The following is a 17,272-nucleotide window of genomic DNA, read 5'->3' on the forward strand; positions in this document are numbered from 1 at the left end:
TCCTAGGCATATAGTTTCCATGGTACATTTTCTACAGAATTTCTTTATAGAAGGATGTATTCAGCTGGAAGGTGGTGGCATATGTCTTTAATCCCAGCTCATGGGAAACAGAGACAGGTGGATCTCTTTGAGTTTAAGGCCAGTTTGGTCTATACAGAGTGAGTTCTAGGATAGCCCAGGCAACACAAAGAAATCCTGTCATGAGACCAAACCCCCCAAAAAGGACATATTCAAGCCATGTATGGTGGTACATACCTGTAATCCTAACACTCTAGAAGCTGAAGCAGGGGAATCATGGATTTGAGAATAACCTGGGCCAGCCTCTCACCTTACCCGTCTTTTGATACAAGGTCTTGCTTTGGGGCTCTGTCTCCAGGATTTTTTTTGGTGTTAGGAAACCATCTAAAGCCCTTAAGTATCACCGAGTGCTTACTTTTTCCCCCCTTAGTGATAACTCCTTTGACTAAAGAAAGAAATAAGAAAGGAAAGAATGAAGGAGCTATTCTAATTTAAAAGAAATATAAAATACCTGACATTGACTATGCATGGCTAGTTAGGGTCTCATGTAATACAGGCTGAACTTGAACTCATAATCCTTCTGCCTCTACTTCCCAAGTATTGGGATTACTGGTGTATGCTATTATGCCAGACTGTGGTACTATTTTTTGAAGCTTTAACTCATTCAGTGATCATTGAATAAATATTTAGAGTGCTTGCTTTGTGCCAAGAATTTGTTCATTACCACCAGTGAGCAAAATTAATGTAGTTGTTGCTAGCGTACATGTTGGATCCAGGTTCTGTTCGTAATAATTACAGAGCCATAGGTTTGACATGGTCTCCAAATCATGTGTGTGAAGTGTAGAATAAGCACATGGCATGATGCTTTTTATGTTAACTCATGTGCAGTGAAGAACAAGTGGATGTGGAACTTGTACAACGTGGAGATATCATTAAGGTCGTTCCAGGAGGCAAATTTCCAGTGGATGGCCGTGTTATTGAAGGACATTCTATGGTAGATGAGTCCCTCATCACAGGTATGCTCCGTAAGAGGATCATGACATGAAAGGGAAATGACTCAAAAGTGATAATGAAAAGCAAACACTAAAGGAGAATCAATAAATGTGTAAATTGTGAACAAAGAATATGAATTCTTTAGAGACTGCCTGCAGTTTCCTCTGTGGGAAGCTCTTACAGGCTGGGTTTTCTGGGTGAGAAAATAAAAGGAAAAAGGGAGGGCAGCTTTACCTTTGCAAGTGTCCAGATCCTAGTTCAAGAAGAATGTCCTTTCCAGGTATTTGTTGACAGTGACCGAATAAATGTCTTTTTCTTCTCACTTTCTTCAGGGGAGGCGATGCCTGTGGCTAAGAAGCCTGGCAGCACGGTGATTGCAGGTTCCATTAACCAGAACGGATCTCTCCTGATCCGAGCAACACATGTGGGAGCAGATACAACCCTTTCTCAAATCGTCAAACTTGTAGAGGAGGCACAAACATCAAAGGTAGCCTAGGAAAAGCAGAGGGTGTTCTTACTAAAGCCTTCTAGGGTGAATCTTGTATATGTTCCTTTGATTCATTCTAGTTGCATTTGTGTAGTTTGTTAAGATATTTCTGTCTGTGCTAACTACCAAATATACTCTGTATTCAGTATTGGAGAAAAAACTTAAAGACACTCATCATCATCATTATTATTCTAAATTCTAGGCTCCTATCCAGCAGTTTGCAGACAGACTCAGTGGCTACTTTGTTCCTTTTATCGTCTTGGTTTCCATTGTTACCCTCCTGGTGTGGATTATAATTGGATTTCAAAATTTTGAAATTGTGGAAACCTACTTTCCCGTAAGTGACTCCTAATAACTTTTGACTATGTACAAAATGTTTTGTGAAACTTTTGTAGAGGTCATTAAGTAAACATCATTTTGAGGAGCTGGAGAAATGGTTCAGTGGGTGACAGTACGCACCACTTATGCTGAAGGTCTGTTACATTCCCAGCACCCACATTGGACCAATAGCACCCATCCGTAACTTCAATGACAGCAGGATTTGATGCCTCTGGCTTCTGAGAATGCCTGCACTCGTATTCACACCCTCTCTCCCCCCAAAAAACCCTAAATGATTGTGAGCCAGATCTACAACTTTAATCCTAGCACTCAGGGGGCAAAGGCAAGCAGATCCCTGTGAGTTTGGGATCAACCTCAGTGACTGCCAGGCCAGCCAGGAATGAACAATGAAACCTTGTCTAAAACAAACAAGCTTTGGAAATGAACAGTATTGGTTAAGAGTGTACCTTAGTGGTAGAATGGTGCTCAGCATTTGTTATCTATGAGTTTATCCTTAGTATCAAAAAGGAGGGAGGGAAGAAGGGAAGAAAAGGAAATGAAGAAGAGAAAGGGAATAAAGACAAAAGTAAAAAGAAGAAATTCCAAGTGTTCCGCAGTCCCAGTGCATGTCAGAACCACAGGTAGCACCTGCCTTAGTTATGGTTGCTGTGAAGAGACACTAGCCATGCCAACTCTTATAAAGGCAAACATTTAATTGGGGTTGATTTACAGTTTTCAGAGCTTTAGTCCATTATTATCATGGTGAGAAGCATGACTGCACGCAGGCAGACATGGTGTTGGAGGAGTTTGAGAGTTCTACATCTTGATCCACAGACAGCGGAAGGAGAGACTGTCCTCCACATTGGGCATACCTTGAGCATATACATAAGACCTTAAAGTCCATCTCCACAGTGACACACTTCCTCCAATAAGGCCATGCCTCTTTGTAGTGCCACTCCCTATGGGCCAGGTATTCAAACACATGAGTCTATGGGGGCCATACCTGTTCAAACCACCTTGTATTCGCCATCTTTGGCCCCAATACAGACACTTGTACGCAGATTGATTGTCTTTGCTGTCTTAACTAAGCTCTGTCATGCACTGTGCAACCTGTGCAGTTTTGAAGAATAACAGCAAAACCAGCACAACTTTTTGTTTTGTTTTTTACATTGTTAAGAATAGAAGATTTACAGGGGGAAGGAAGGGGACTGATGGGACTTTCGGGGAGTGGGGGTCCAGAAAAGGAGAAATCATTTGAAATGTAAATAAATATATCAATAAATTTAAAAAAAAAGAGTAGAAGATTTATAGATCTTAGTATGCTTAGCACATGATTCCGTATAGTCAAGAACTTTCATCTTTTCACTTAGAAGAAGCAAAGACAGCATCTCTCTGTCACATCTAAATTGTCATCATCATACTTTTACATTTTGGGAACACAGTTTAATAAAAACAGTGGTTATATGCAAGTGCTGCAATATTTCAGTAGCTATTCAATACCCAGGAAAAAGCTAGTGGGTTGCTAATGGCAGATACTATGAACAGCATTAGTGTGCTGTTCAGATAGGACAGAATAGTATTTCAGTGTGCTTGTTAGAATGGTATGCCATTGAAATTTTTTTTTTTTTTTTTTTAGTTTTTTTTGTTTTAGAGAGACTCTCGCCACAGCCCTTGACTGGCCTAGATTTCTCTTTGTAGGCCAGTGTAGTTTTGAATTTCTGCCTGTCTCTGTATCCTGAGTGCTGGAACTAAAGGTGTAGGCCAGTATGCCTAGCTTGTAGTAGCATTTGAATAATGCTCATTTTTATATAACTTATTTTGAAGGCTGAATAAGATAACATACTTTTATGTGTACATGTCAGAATCTTGTGGCCTTGAACTTATGTTGCCAGGGATAACCTTAAACTCCTGGTTCTCCTGCCTCTACCTCTCAAGTATTAGGATTACAGGTGTGTATCATCACATCTGGCTCAGAGAATGTATTAAAGAATACATTTTAATCTGTCTGTCCGTCTGTCCGTTGTTTGTTTGTTTATTATTTTGTCTGTGTGTATGTCTGTGCACAGTGTGTGACTAGTCCCTGTGTAGGCCAGAAGAGGGTATTGGATTCTCTGGAACTGTAGTTGCAGATGGCCATGACCATCATGTGTGTGCTGGGAATCTGCTTCAAATATGTGGGTGCTGCGGCCTTGGAAAGAACAACCAGCACTCAACTGTTCAGCCATTTCTTCATCCCGCCCCCCCCCCAAAGAATACCTTATAATTAATGTTTATAAACCTAGAGTATTAGTGCCTACTTACCAAGGTCTCTGATGCTTTCTAAGTATGGCCTTGTAATGTAGTAAAGTAGATCTGTGATGTCCCTCCCTTTATTATTTTAATTAAACAGTCTTTAATGAAAGTGTACATGAGATTCCTCTACTGTAATTTCTCAATTGTTTTTTCCTCTTTCCCTTCATACTTGTTGAGAGTTGGCTTTCCTTTCCAGGATTTTTTTTGCAGTCTCTGTCTAACTTTAGCCTAGCAATACCTAATTTGCTGAGGTGTACAGCCACATGGATGGACACTTGTGCGATTATTTTTTTCTTGCTGCATTCATTCAGTGTAGATGATATATTTCTTTCTGTATAGTTGCACCACTTTGCTAATCTGCTGGGCTCTGTAGTATCCTCAGAGCACAAGCTTCACCATCTTTTTGAATGGGCATAGTCAGAGTACTATATTTCTGTCTCAACTATTTAGAAAGAGGGGAAAATATGATCTTCCTTCAAGTATGGGAAGGTGCATTGAAATACTATTGGCTGTTCTTGATTTGGTTAGAAGTCACAAAGGGATTGAACTTCATTTTCGTGGCTGTAGACCCAGTAATCCCTCAGTTTAGATATATAAACTTTAACTCAGCTTCTCTTTTTTGTAAGGGGAGATGTAGGGATAATAATGGCTAAGTTAAAAGACTTAAATTCACAGAGGTGAGAGCACACAACACACGTGAAAACATTCATATATGACCTATACAAAAGTCTATGCCTAGATATTTATGAAATTCCCTTCTAATTTCATCTTTTAAAATATTTTAAAGAATTATTTATATGTATATAAGTGTATGTGTGTGGAAGATTGCCTCAGATCCCTTGAAGCTGTAGTTAGAGGCAGGTGTAAGTTTCCAGATGTGGGTTCTGAGGACTGAACTTGGGTTTTCTATAAGAGTTGTAAGTTTTAACCACTGAGTCTCATTAGCCTCCTTCAAATTTTTTTAACTTTCTTTCATTTACTGTGTGTGTGTGTGTGTGATGCATATATGTATGTGAATGCTGGAACATGTGTACCATTGTGCATGTGTGGAGGACAGAAGACAACTTCCAAGAGTCTGTTTTGTTTCCACTGCCATCTCATGGGATTGGCCCCAGGTTGTGAGACTGCGCAGCTAACACTTTTATCTGCTGAGCCATCTTGCTGGCTCCAACCTTTGTTCTCTAAAGTGAATATTTAAGTTAATGTCTTTAAAATTTTGTATGGATGTCCAATCTTAGTATCAGAGAATCAGAATTCGTTCAAGCACAAACTTCGTGAGAATTATGTCTCACGCTATTCTTGAAAGTTGCTAATAGTTCTTCTAGACAATGGAGAAATTATGGAGTTCTGTGTTCTTTATTTTTCTTCATAGTTAAGTAACTCTGAAATCATAAATAGGACTTATTAACCAATTCTGCCCCCAATTTTTCATTTTTATAAGTGAAGAAACGTTTATCATTAGTGACTAAAATATATGTAAGTAGCCAGGTATGATATGTGACTTTGACACAGGTTTTATTTAAACAGGATTGAGCAGTGTTTCTTTCGTTTTGAACACCTGTGCCTATAAATGAATAACCAAAGTGCATGTCTTTCTTCTAAAGGGCTACAACAGAAGCATCTCCCAGACAGAAACCATTATACGCTTTGCTTTCCAAGCCTCTATTACGGTTCTTTGTATTGCATGTCCCTGTTCACTGGGACTAGCCACTCCAACTGCTGTGATGGTGGGCACAGGAGTAGGTGCTCAGAATGGCATACTTATCAAAGGTGGGGAGCCACTGGAGATGGCTCATAAGGTAAGAGACCTCAGGGCTAAAAATTGCACTATCAAACATGCAGTTTCAGTTTCATAATGGGGTTCATAGTATTTTGCCTGTGGTTCTTAGGTTGAACCTCTTCTGGGGCTACCCTGAGGGTTGAGGTAGGAAGGCTGTGATGTTGGTTCTTCTTCGGATTTACCTTGGTTACTTAAGCACTCTAATACTGCTCCCTCAGCCATTCCCTCAGAGCAATCCCTGGATGGAGAGCCACTGTAGTTCCAACCCATCTCTAATCACACGCATCTCCAGCACTTGCCTGGGACAAGTTGCCAGGGCCTCCCATGCTTCCGACATGTTTGTATCTGACTCCACATTTCGGGAGTTGCGCCTACAGTGGCAGTGCCTTTGCTGTCACCAGCTGGCAGTTGGCACTGTGACTTCAGCCTCAATTAAGGCTACTTCAATTAAAGCCATGCTCCCCATAATACAATCTCATTATGAGGATATAAAATATATACGGTGTATGGAGGATACATAGTATACAGCCTACAACAAATCTGGAACCTTGAATAGCTAGCAAATACATATAGGCTAGATTTTTTTTTAAATGTGTATGAGTGTATTGGCTGCATGTATGTCCATGTACCACATACATATGGAGGCCAGAAGATGGTGTTGAAGCCCATTGGGACTGGAGTAATCAACAGTTGTGAGCTCCCACACATGGGTGTTGGGAACCAAACCTGGGTCCTCTGGAAGAGCAGCCAGTGTTCTTAACCACTGAGCCATCTCTCCAACCCTAAGGACGTTTTTAAAGGTTAGTTTTTATTTTTACTCATGTGTGTGCACCTTCATGTGTATATTCACGTGTTTTTATGGGGTCATGAGGAGGCCAGAAGGGTGTGTCAGATCCCCTAGACCTAGACTTACAGGTTGTTGTGACCTGCCCAGTACTGGTGCTAGGAAATGAACTGGAGTTCTCTGAAAGAACACAAAAACGCTTTTAAGCACCAAGTCTCCAGTCCCCAGGGTACTAGTTTTTATAGGGAAAAAATGGCATAATTTCAAACCTAAAAAAATACTCCCTTTTCTGCAGCTGTTGGCACCTATCCTAAGACCAAGGACACTCCCTTATATGACCACAGTATTATTTATCCAAATCAAGAAATTAATATTAGCATAATGCTGTTATCTGATCTGTAATTTCCTGTTCTGCTTTCCTCCCTCGTCTCTATGATATCTGTTATGGCCGTTTTTCTCTTGTCCAGATGGTGCTTTGAGTATTATTCCTATCTTTTTTTATATCAGTTCATTGGGCTGTTCAATGTCAACAGTTTTCATTCTGAGTTCATAGTGAGATGAACATGGTCTCTACTTCCAGATTTTTCGCTCCTCCTTTGTGTGCTGACTTTCTCGAACTGCTGCTCCACGCTTCCTCGTAACAGCCCGAGTTCTTAACCAAGACCTAGCCAAGTCAAGCAACCCAGCTGACATTCCCTACAGCCTAAGATTTACATTTTCTCTTACAATCATCTGCTCGCCACCCTGACTTTTCCAATAGATTTCTAATTCATTAGTATTGAAAAACATTTGTGTTTCCCCTAGAGATGCCAGTGACATCTCTTAATTACCTATTAACAGCCAACCTATAATTAACAGCTGTAGCTGTTTAATACAGATTCACAGACCTTTAACAGGATTAAAACTCAACTGTGGGGTAAGGAAATTAGTTGCTACAAGAGTATTTTTAATATGCCTTTTGTTCATCCAGAGATGGTCAGTTGTGAAGCCGAAGGCCAGTTTATTAAGAAATGAAATATCAGTTCGTTAAAAAAAAAAAACAAAACCTATTTCTCATTTCTGGGAAGATGATGTTACACATGTGCATTGTGTTTTTTAACTTTTCTCCAGGTAAAGGTAGTGGTATTTGATAAAACTGGAACCATTACCCATGGGACCCCAGTGGTGAATCAAGTAAAGGTTCTCGTGGAGAGTAACAAGATACCACGCAGTAAGCTTCTGGCCATTGTGGGGACTGCAGAAAGTAACAGCGAACATCCTTTAGGAGCAGCTGTAACCAAATATTGCAAGCAGGTACAATTTTATCTTTCATATTTATGTTATCATCTCATGTAAGAATAGTACAGACCTAGTCTGGGCTGGCTTTTGACTATATTTTTGTATATAAATAGTATGAGGCTAGAGAGAATTGTATTTTCTTATTTAATTGAATGGGTTGGGGCCGGGAATGTAGCTCAATTGGTAGAATGCTTGCCTAGATGCTTGAGGCTCAGGTTTTAATCCCTGGCACCAATAAACTGAGCATGTTTAATCCTAGCACTCAGGAAGCAGAGGCAGGTGGATCTCAAAGTTCGAGGCCAGCCTGGTCTATAGAGTTCCAGGACAGCCAGGGATATGCAGAGAATCCCTGTCTGCAAAAACAAACAAATGAAAAATTTCATGGTCATCTTCATTACATAGTGAACTTGATCCCAGCATAGACTGCATATGACCTTATCTCAAAATTGTGTACTGTTTTGTTCATATAGACAACTATAAACATAAAAATAAATTAATTCTGATCTTATCACACAGTAACCCGTTTTACATAAAACATTAAAATACAAGTAATATGTATATTGATAGCATAATTTATGTCATAAAAATCGAACCCTCACTCCTTTCCCCCAACATAATTCCTCAGTCCAAAATTTAATAATTGGTATCTGTGGTTTAAACTCTCAGCTAAAAAACCAATTCTCCCCGCCTCCTAATCTTAAAGGGCCAGTATGTGTTTTCCTTTCAGGAATCACCAATTAATTTTTAAAAGTGAGTTCTTGCCCAATGATTGGGACGCCTTTATTGATTTTTTTTAATTTATAAAGTATAATAAACAATTTCTGGTATGTTCACAAATGTATGTTAATGTTTACTTAATTATATAAAGGTTTAGTTTAGCTTAGTTATTAATGTGTCTTTCTTTTTTTTTAAAGATTTATTTATTTATTTATTATATGTAAGTACACTGTCACTGCCTTCAGACACACCAGAAGAGGGCGTCAGATCTCATTACGGATGGTTGTGAGCCACCATGTGGTTGCTGGGATTTGAACTCAGGTCCTTCAGAAGAGCAGTCAGTGCTCTTAACCACTGAGCCATCTCTCCAGCCCTTAATGTGTTTTTCTCTGTGTCTGTATGCACAGCTGAAGTGGGTGTTGGATACCTTGAAGATGAAGTTCCATTTCTGAGCTTCCTATGTTGTCCAGGCTGGTGCTAAGTTCCTGGGCATAAGTGCTGTTTCTAAGTCAGTTTCCACATGGCTGGGCCTATAGACATGTGTCATTGCACCTGGCTTATGATACTTTTTTTTGTTGCTTTTGAGACAGAGTCTCGTTACATAGCTGGGGCTGGTCTGGAACTTGCCTTATAGCCAGATAAACCTGAGCTTCCAGGACCCTGCAGATCTCCAGCTGTCAAGAGCCAGGGTCCCAGGTGTATGCCATCCTGCTCACCTGCATTTACTATTCAATACTTTACATAGGAAACCATACAGTAACCTTGCTTTTTATTTTATTAGATGAATTTTTCCCTATCAGAAAATTCAAGCCTACCCCATTGTTTTGTATTCAGTTCTGAGGAGCATTCTTGCTACTTTCTTAAAGTCTGTCTTTATGTTAAACATCTATCAGTGCAATTATTTGATCAAAGGATGCTCACGGTTTCATTTTTCATGACTGTTAGTAACATTTATACAAATGGTTTTTTATCAGTTTGTACCTGCACCCAAAACTTTGAGTGCCTGTCTTCTTTCATTCTTCTAACACTGTTTTCCTAATTTAAAATACTACACCATTTTGTTTGTTTGTTTAGCGTGCTGTGTTTCTGTTTGTTAGGAGCTGGACACTGAAACCCTGGGTACCTGCACAGATTTCCAGGTTGTACCAGGCTGTGGTATTAGCTGTAAAGTCACCAATATTGAAGGTTTGCTACAGAAGAGTAACTTGAAGATAGAAGAAAATAATATTAAAAATGCATCCCTGGTTCAAATTGATGCAATTAATGAACAATCATCAACTTCATCTTCTATGATTATTGATGCTCATCTCTCAAGTAAGTTGATTTCTTTGTAGTAGATTTCTCTTTTAGCTTTTTCTTTCTTTCTTCCTTTCTTTCTTTTCTTTCTTTCTTTTTGGATTTGTTTTTTTTTCAAGACAGGGTTTCTCTGTGTAGCCCTGGCTGTCCTGGAACTCACTCTGTAGAACAGGCTGGCCTTGAACTCAGAAATCCGCCTGCCTCTGCCTCCCAGAGTGCTGTGATTACAGGCGTGCGTCACCACTGCCCTGCTTAATTGTTTAATTTTTGAGTTAATAAAATTTAGTTTCATGTAAAATCCAGCTCTTTAATCATATTGGTCCTCAGTATCCACATGTGTTGGCTAGTGGCTATAGAATTAAACAGGATAGGTGTAGAGCATTTCCATCATTGCTGGAACAACTGTTCCAACATTTCTAGTTTACTAAAGATCACTGGAGCACCGTGGGAATAGTTCATTAGATTAGTAGAGACTAAAGCTGTACTAGAATGGGTTCAAAAGAGACTAGGACGAGGTGAGTTAGAAACAGCTAGTAGGGGAAATGCTTTTGAGCAGTTCTGCTGTGCAAGGAAGCAGAGGTGTGACAGCTAGAGCAGTGAGCATGAGAGAGTTCTTCTGTTTTTAAAGATAGGACAATATGCAGCTGAGATGTTAGAAAAGTGATTGTTCAGGAAGGAGAGAAGAGAGTAGGCAAAGGAGGGTAACCTAGCATACAGGTAGAGAGACTGGCCTTCGGCAGCCTCAGGCTCTGTTTATAACAGGGAAAACAAGTTGTTTTCACCTAGGAGGCAGGAGCTGGGGCAGTTTAGCCATGACACATTTCTCTTAAGATAGCAGGAGCAGTTGCATCTTGGGTGAGACTGGGGGAGGAACAGTTAGGGATTTAAAAGGAGAGGAGTTTCCAAATAGTCATCCTGAAGAAATAGATTGAGTGCACTAGAGACATGCAGTCAAGCATCTGTCCAACAGAGGTAAGAGCTCACTTAAAACTAGTGTGGCACAAATATACCACATTTTCTGTATCCATTCCTCCACTGAGGGACATCTGGGTTCTTTCCAGCTTCTGGCTATTATATAAATAAGGCTGCTATGAACATAGTGGAACATGTGTCCTTATTGCATGCTGGGGAATCCTCTGGGTATATGCCCAGGAGAGGTATAGCAGGGTCCTTCGGAAGTGTCACGTTCAGTTTTCTGAGGAACCTCCAGACTGATTTCCAGAGTGGTTGTACCTTCTTGCAATCCCACCAGCAGTGGAGGGGTGTTCCTCTTTCTCCACATCCTCACCAACACCTGTTGTCTCCTGAGTTTTTAACCTTAGCCATTCTGACTGGTGTGGGGTGAAATCTCAGGGTTGTTTTGATTTGCATTTCCCTAATGACTAATGGAATACTACTCAGCAATTAAAAACAGTGAATTCATGAAATTTTTAGGCAAATGGTTAGAACTGGAAAATATCCTAAGTGAGGTAACCCAATCACAAAAGAATATACATGGAATGCAGTCGCTGATAAGTGGATATTAATTAGCTCAGAAGCTCTGAATACTCAAGACACAATTAGCATATCAAATGATTCCCAAGAAGAAGGGAGAGGGCCCTGGTCCTGGAAAGGCTTGATCCAGCATTGCAGGAGAGTACCAGGACAGAGAAGTAGGAATTTGGGAATGGGCAGAGGGAAGAGGGCTTATGGGACATATGGGGAGGGGGGAACTGGGAAAGGGGAAAGCATTTGAAATGTAAACAGAGAAGAAAAAAGGAAAGAAAAAGAAAAAAAATTAGTTCAGCACATGCCTTTAATCCCAGGACACAGGAAATAGAGACAGGTGGATCTCTGAGTTCAAGACCAGCCTGGTCTATAGGGTGAGTTCCAGGACAGCCAGGGCTATACAGAGAAACCCTGTCTCCGAAAAACCAAAACCAGCCATACAAACAAAAATTAGTGGTTACAAGTTTAAAATGAGACATCAACACAGTTGCATATTTACATGCAGCTTCTGATTCACAATAAGTATTTGAATCTTGGTGGAGGGTCAAAGAGAAAGCCTCAATAAGAGGGGAATCTCTAAGCTATTAACATTCTTACGCCTCCCCCAACCCCCGGTCTTGCTGAAGATTAAATCTAGAGCCTCACTCATGCTACTGAGCTATATCCTCGGCCTTTGAACTGGCATGTCAACAGTATGGTGGAATTTGCTGTTTGGAAAGAAAGGCTAAGGACATTGAGTGTCCATAGCAACATGGGCTCAGAGGTATGGAAGAGCAGAATGTGTTTCTGGAAAACTTGAAAATCACTGTTATAGGTTATATTCTACCAAAAATGCTCTGTGACTGCAAAGTTAAGCAGGAAGAACTTGCCTCATGAGATGATTTGAAGGTTAAATACACTGACTGAATGCTATTTCTGTGCTTCTAGATGCTGTTAATGCTCAGCAATACAAAGTCCTCATTGGTAACCGGGAATGGATGATTAGAAACGGTCTTGTCATAAGTAATGATGTAGACGAATCAATGATTGAACATGAAAGAAGAGGTCGGACTGCTGTATTGGTGACAATCGATGGTAAAGTTTCTCTGAAATACACTGACAACAACTGTGATCTCTGTCATTGTTTTATGTGTCTGTGAGAGTTACACTATGAGGTTTATTTCAAACAGGCTTCGAAGTTAAAGTATTACAAACGATGATTGTTACTAATTAAGGGTTTTCTTATCAGCTGTTGTGGCACATGCACACTGGAGCCTGAGATAGGCAGACGGTGACTTTAAGAGCTGCAGAGGAAGACTGTCTCACAAACCAAGGCAGCCAGGCCTAGTGGTACATACCTGTAATCCCAGCATTTAGGACCTGGAAGCAGGAGGACCAGTAGTTGAAGGCTAGGCTTTATAGGGAGTTCAAAGCTAACTTCTGCTACATGAGACCCTGTCTAAAAAAGATAAGACAAAAGCAAAACATTAAAATGGAAAAAAAAAGGCAAAACAACCTTAGGTTTGACTCTAAGTTTAATTCCCAGCACCACAAAAAGGGGAAAAAAACCTTTAAAAACTTATCTTGCATGGGGGCTGGAGAGAGGCTCAGTGGTTAGGAGCACTGACTGTTCTTCCAGAGGTCCTGAGTTCAATTCCCAGCAATCACATGGTGGCTCACAACCATCTGTAATGGGATCCACTGCCCTCTTCTGGAGTGTGTCTCAAAACAGCGACAGTGTATTCACATACATAAAATAAATAAATCTTTTTTAAAAAGAATGAAAACCAGGCGGTGGTAGCGCACGCCTTTAATCCCAGCACTTGGGAGGCAGAGGCAGGCAGATTTCTGAGTTTGAGGCCAGCCTGGTCTACAGAGTAAGTTCCAGGACAGCCAGAGCTACACAGAGAAACCCTGTCTAGAAAAAACAAAATTAATTAATTAATTAATTAATTAAAAAATATGAGAAAAAAGAAGGAAGAAATATGATTTAAAAAAAAAACATACGTTGAAGCCAGATATAGTGATGCACATCTTTTTTTTTTAATTTTTTTTATTCGATATAATTTATTTACATTTCAAGTGATTTCCCCTTTTCTAGCCCCCCCCACTCCCCGAAAGTCCCGTAAGCCCCCTTCTCTTCCCCTGTCCTCCATCCCACCCCTTCCCACTTCCCCGTTCTGGTTTTGCCGAATACTGTTTCACTGAGTCTTTCCAGAACCAGGGGCCACTCCTCCTTTCTTCTTGTATCTCATTTTTTAATTGCACATCTTTTAATCTCAGCACTGAAAAGCAGAGTTAGGCAGATTCTGTTAGTTCAAGGCTAGCCTAGTCTACCTAGCAAGTCCTAGAACAGCTACTACATGCTGAGACCATGTCTCAAAATAGTTTTCTTGCATTTTTCACCTTTCTTCTTTTCTTCCCTTGCTTGAAAGTTAATCATGGATTTAAACAAGATTAAATGACAGCAGTTAAATAATAACAGAGTAAAATAGCATTTATAATCTTACCATTCTAATATAGCACAAGTTTTAATATCATGTATTCTATTGCTGGTTTATTGGTATATATCTTTTATATATTTATAGTACTGCTATTTGTACTTTCCTGCATTTGTGAGTATGTGGTGTGCGTGTATATGTCTGGGTGTGTTAACGTGTGTGGGTGCAGGTGCATGCATTTGTAGGCCGGATGTTGGATCTCTTCCTTGATGGCGCTCAGCCTTATATATTGAGGCAAGGTCTTTTGCTGAATTTGGACTCTGTTTCCCCTAGTCAAGCCTGCCGCCTTATTCAGTCAATCCTTGTCTCCACCTCTTACATTACAGGCAGATAGCCCAACTCACCTAACATTTTACCTGAGTTCTACAGATGCAAAATCTGGTCTCATGTTTCTGTGAAAAGCATTTTACCTCTGAATCTTCTCCCCGGTCTCTTTTGTTTTTGTTTGGTTTTTGTTTTTTTTTTTTTTTAAAGATGAAGTCCCATGTATCCAAGATGGCCTTAAACTTGATATGTAGCCAAGAAAGACCTTGATCTGGACCTCTTCTCTCTACCTTTCAAGTGTACCAGCACACCTGGTTTATGTGGTCCTGGAGATTGACACTATGGCCTTGTCATTGTTATATAATTTTATTAGATATTTATTTATTTCTACAGCTCTGGAGACAAAACACAGGACAGTATATTCTGGGAATGCACTTTACAAATAGGGCTACACTCCATAATTATAGCATATTATTTTAATCTTCATGCAGTATAACCATTCCCATGTTGAAAATGTATTCTCTTTATTTATTTATTTTTTTTAAAGATTTATTTATTTATTATATGTAAGTACACTGTAGCTGTCCTCAGACACACCAGAAGAGGGTGACAGATCTCATTACAGATGGTTGTGAGCCACCCTGTGGTTGCTGGGATTTGAACTCAGGACCTTTGGAAGAGCAGTCGGTGCTCTTACCGGCTGAGCCACCTCTCCAGCCCAATGTATTCTCTTTTTACTTGTACTTTGCAGTGTATATTGTGTGTATGTATGTAATCTGTCTGCCTGTATGTATCAGAGCACACATGTTCCATAGTGTGTAGGTGGAGGTCACAAGACAACTCGTGAGCATCCTTTCAACATATGGATCTTGAAGATCAAACTTAGGTTGTCAGGCAAGCACCCTAACTCACTGAGCCGTGCCTACAGGATGGCATGTATTCTTGAAATTTTCCCATAATTGTGCAATAAACATACATAAAAGCTTTACATGTTTCCTATTTGATAGAGTAAATTTCCACTGTGATACTATTTACTCAATATTTGTAATCCTTGCTAAGTATGAAGGTAGGGACTTAATTTTAGGTACAAGAAAAAACAGAATAGCATCTTACTCCATGGCTCCAGACGCATAGGCATCAGAAGATAGCCTTGTTGAACATCAAAGGGAGGAGAGGCCCTTGGTCCTGGGAAGGCTCAATGCCACAGTATAGGGAATGCCAAATCAGAGAAAGGGGAGTGGATTTATTGGGGAACAGAGGGAGGGGAGATGGGTTATGAGACTTTGGAGAGGGGAAACCAGGGAAGGGGACCACGTTTGAAATGTAAATAAAGAATATATCTAATAAAAAAATTTACTCGCGCACATGCATGTACACAGTAGCCAGAGAACAGTAGATGTCTTGCCTTGTCACTTTCTATCTTAGTTTCTTAAGGCAGGGTCTCAGTGAACCTGGAACTAGCCTGACAGTAAGTAAGCCCCAGTGTTCCTGTCTTGACCCTACTGCCCAGTATTAAGGTTTCAGAATTTAAATCTGAGTCCTCATGCGTTTCCCCCTAATATAAAATACCAGTTTTATTCCTGTTCACCTATTAGTTTTTCATACTCTTTGCTTTTAAATTAACTAAAACGTGTTTAATGCCTAAGAGTGTATTTTTTAACATTCAGTGACATCTTTCCATTTTCTTACTACTAGCTTCATTAAATGTACCTCCTTTATGAATTTTCCACAGCCAAATATGAGAGCTTATCATGGAACATGTGATAAAAAGTTTGTTCGAGATCAGGATGTTTGGAGTTAAACCAACACTCAACAGCTTAACAAAATTCATTTCTTTCTGAAATTGTATTCTGTTTATTCTGTTATTCTTCACTCACTGTATTCCAACAGTTTTTCTGCTCTTCCTATATTAGATGAGCTGTGTGGCCTGATCGCTATTGCTGATACTGTGAAACCTGAGGCAGAGCTGGCTGTACACATTCTGAAATCTATGGGTTTAGAAGTAGTTCTGATGACTGGAGACAACAGTAAAACAGCTAGGTCTATTGCTTCTCAGGTAATTAACTGGCTTACTTAGTTATTAGGATAGGAACATGTGCTAACAATCTGATTCTAAATATATCATTTTTCTTCCATTTAAGTGCTAAGATTGTCACATTACTTATTGTTTGCATTATTATCAAGTAGATATTCCTAACTGCTTACAAACACTCAGCATGATATGGTAGAAGGACCTTGGATGATGTTACTGATGTAAATGAAAAGGTTATTGCTTAGCTTATAGGATTTGAGTGACATTGCAGCACACTGGTTTCTGTTGGTGCTTCTTTTGAAATGATACACATAGTTTTCAGCAGTGCTGCCAAGCCTTCAGCATCCCCTACTGTAGACACTGCCACTGCATACAGGTTCCTCTTAGATCTGTTTTGGATATCACCAGTGAGACTCTTCTTTGACATACCTTTTTTCTTAAGCCTACATTTGTTTAACCTCTAGTATTTTTCAATTAAAAAAAAACAACTTAGTATGCCTTTTTTCTTAGTAGGTATGTATGTAGTGTGTATGTGCATACATGCATGTGACACACAGTGTGTGTAGATGAGAGGACAAACTTGTGAGAGTTAATTCTCTTCTTTACTGTGTAGATTCTTGATGGCCCCTTTTTAGTAAATTACAGAAGGACCATATGAGTGTATTCTTGTCAGAATATGAAAGCTGTAAAGAATTTGTAACATTTTCCACATTCCATGTTCTCCTGTATACAAGTATGGAGTTCTGCTATTTCAGCACTAATTGGATCATTTTATAGTTTATTTAGTAGGATATGTATGCATGTATATTCAATATTCCCCAGATATTAGCATATAAAATTATATCATTCCTTCTAGACTGTTGCATGGAATTCTATAGTATAGATGGATGATAATTTATGTTGCCATTTCCCTAGTGGTGGACATTCAGGTAGTTTTAGTTTTGAATTTTCCATTTTTTAAACGAGCAGTAAAAATGTCCTTCACATACTTGGACACAAAAGAGTCTATCCTGAATATGATTAAAAGTTGACCCTTTTCCAGAGC

The 17,272-nt window shown here is 39.6% G+C and overlaps 1 protein-coding gene and 1 pseudogene across 3 annotated transcripts in view; one reads left to right on the forward strand and one right to left on the reverse strand.

The window, feature by feature from the left end:
* Positions 1-17,272, forward strand: part of Atp7a (ATPase copper transporting alpha) — a 105,396-nt gene that overhangs the window by 80,409 nt on the left and 7,715 nt on the right. For all 3 annotated transcript variants that reach the window (XM_052170123.1, XM_052170122.1, XM_052170124.1), the window contains 8 exons: positions 907-1,034; positions 1,344-1,498; positions 1,701-1,835; positions 5,713-5,907; positions 7,783-7,965; positions 9,765-9,981; positions 12,379-12,525; positions 16,109-16,251. In XM_052170123.1, coding sequence (XP_052026083.1) covers positions 907-1,034; positions 1,344-1,498; positions 1,701-1,835; positions 5,713-5,907; positions 7,783-7,965; positions 9,765-9,981; positions 12,379-12,525; positions 16,109-16,251 — 1,303 coding nt within the window. The remainder of the gene's footprint in view (positions 1-906; positions 1,035-1,343; positions 1,499-1,700; positions 1,836-5,712; positions 5,908-7,782; positions 7,966-9,764; positions 9,982-12,378; positions 12,526-16,108; positions 16,252-17,272) is intronic.
* LOC127675439 (60S ribosomal protein L26-like 1) lies at positions 1,911-4,661 on the reverse strand (annotated as a pseudogene).

Source organism: Apodemus sylvaticus, chromosome X (genome assembly GCF_947179515.1).
Source record: "Apodemus sylvaticus chromosome X, mApoSyl1.1, whole genome shotgun sequence".
NCBI classification, from domain to species: Eukaryota; Metazoa; Chordata; class Mammalia; order Rodentia; family Muridae; genus Apodemus; species Apodemus sylvaticus.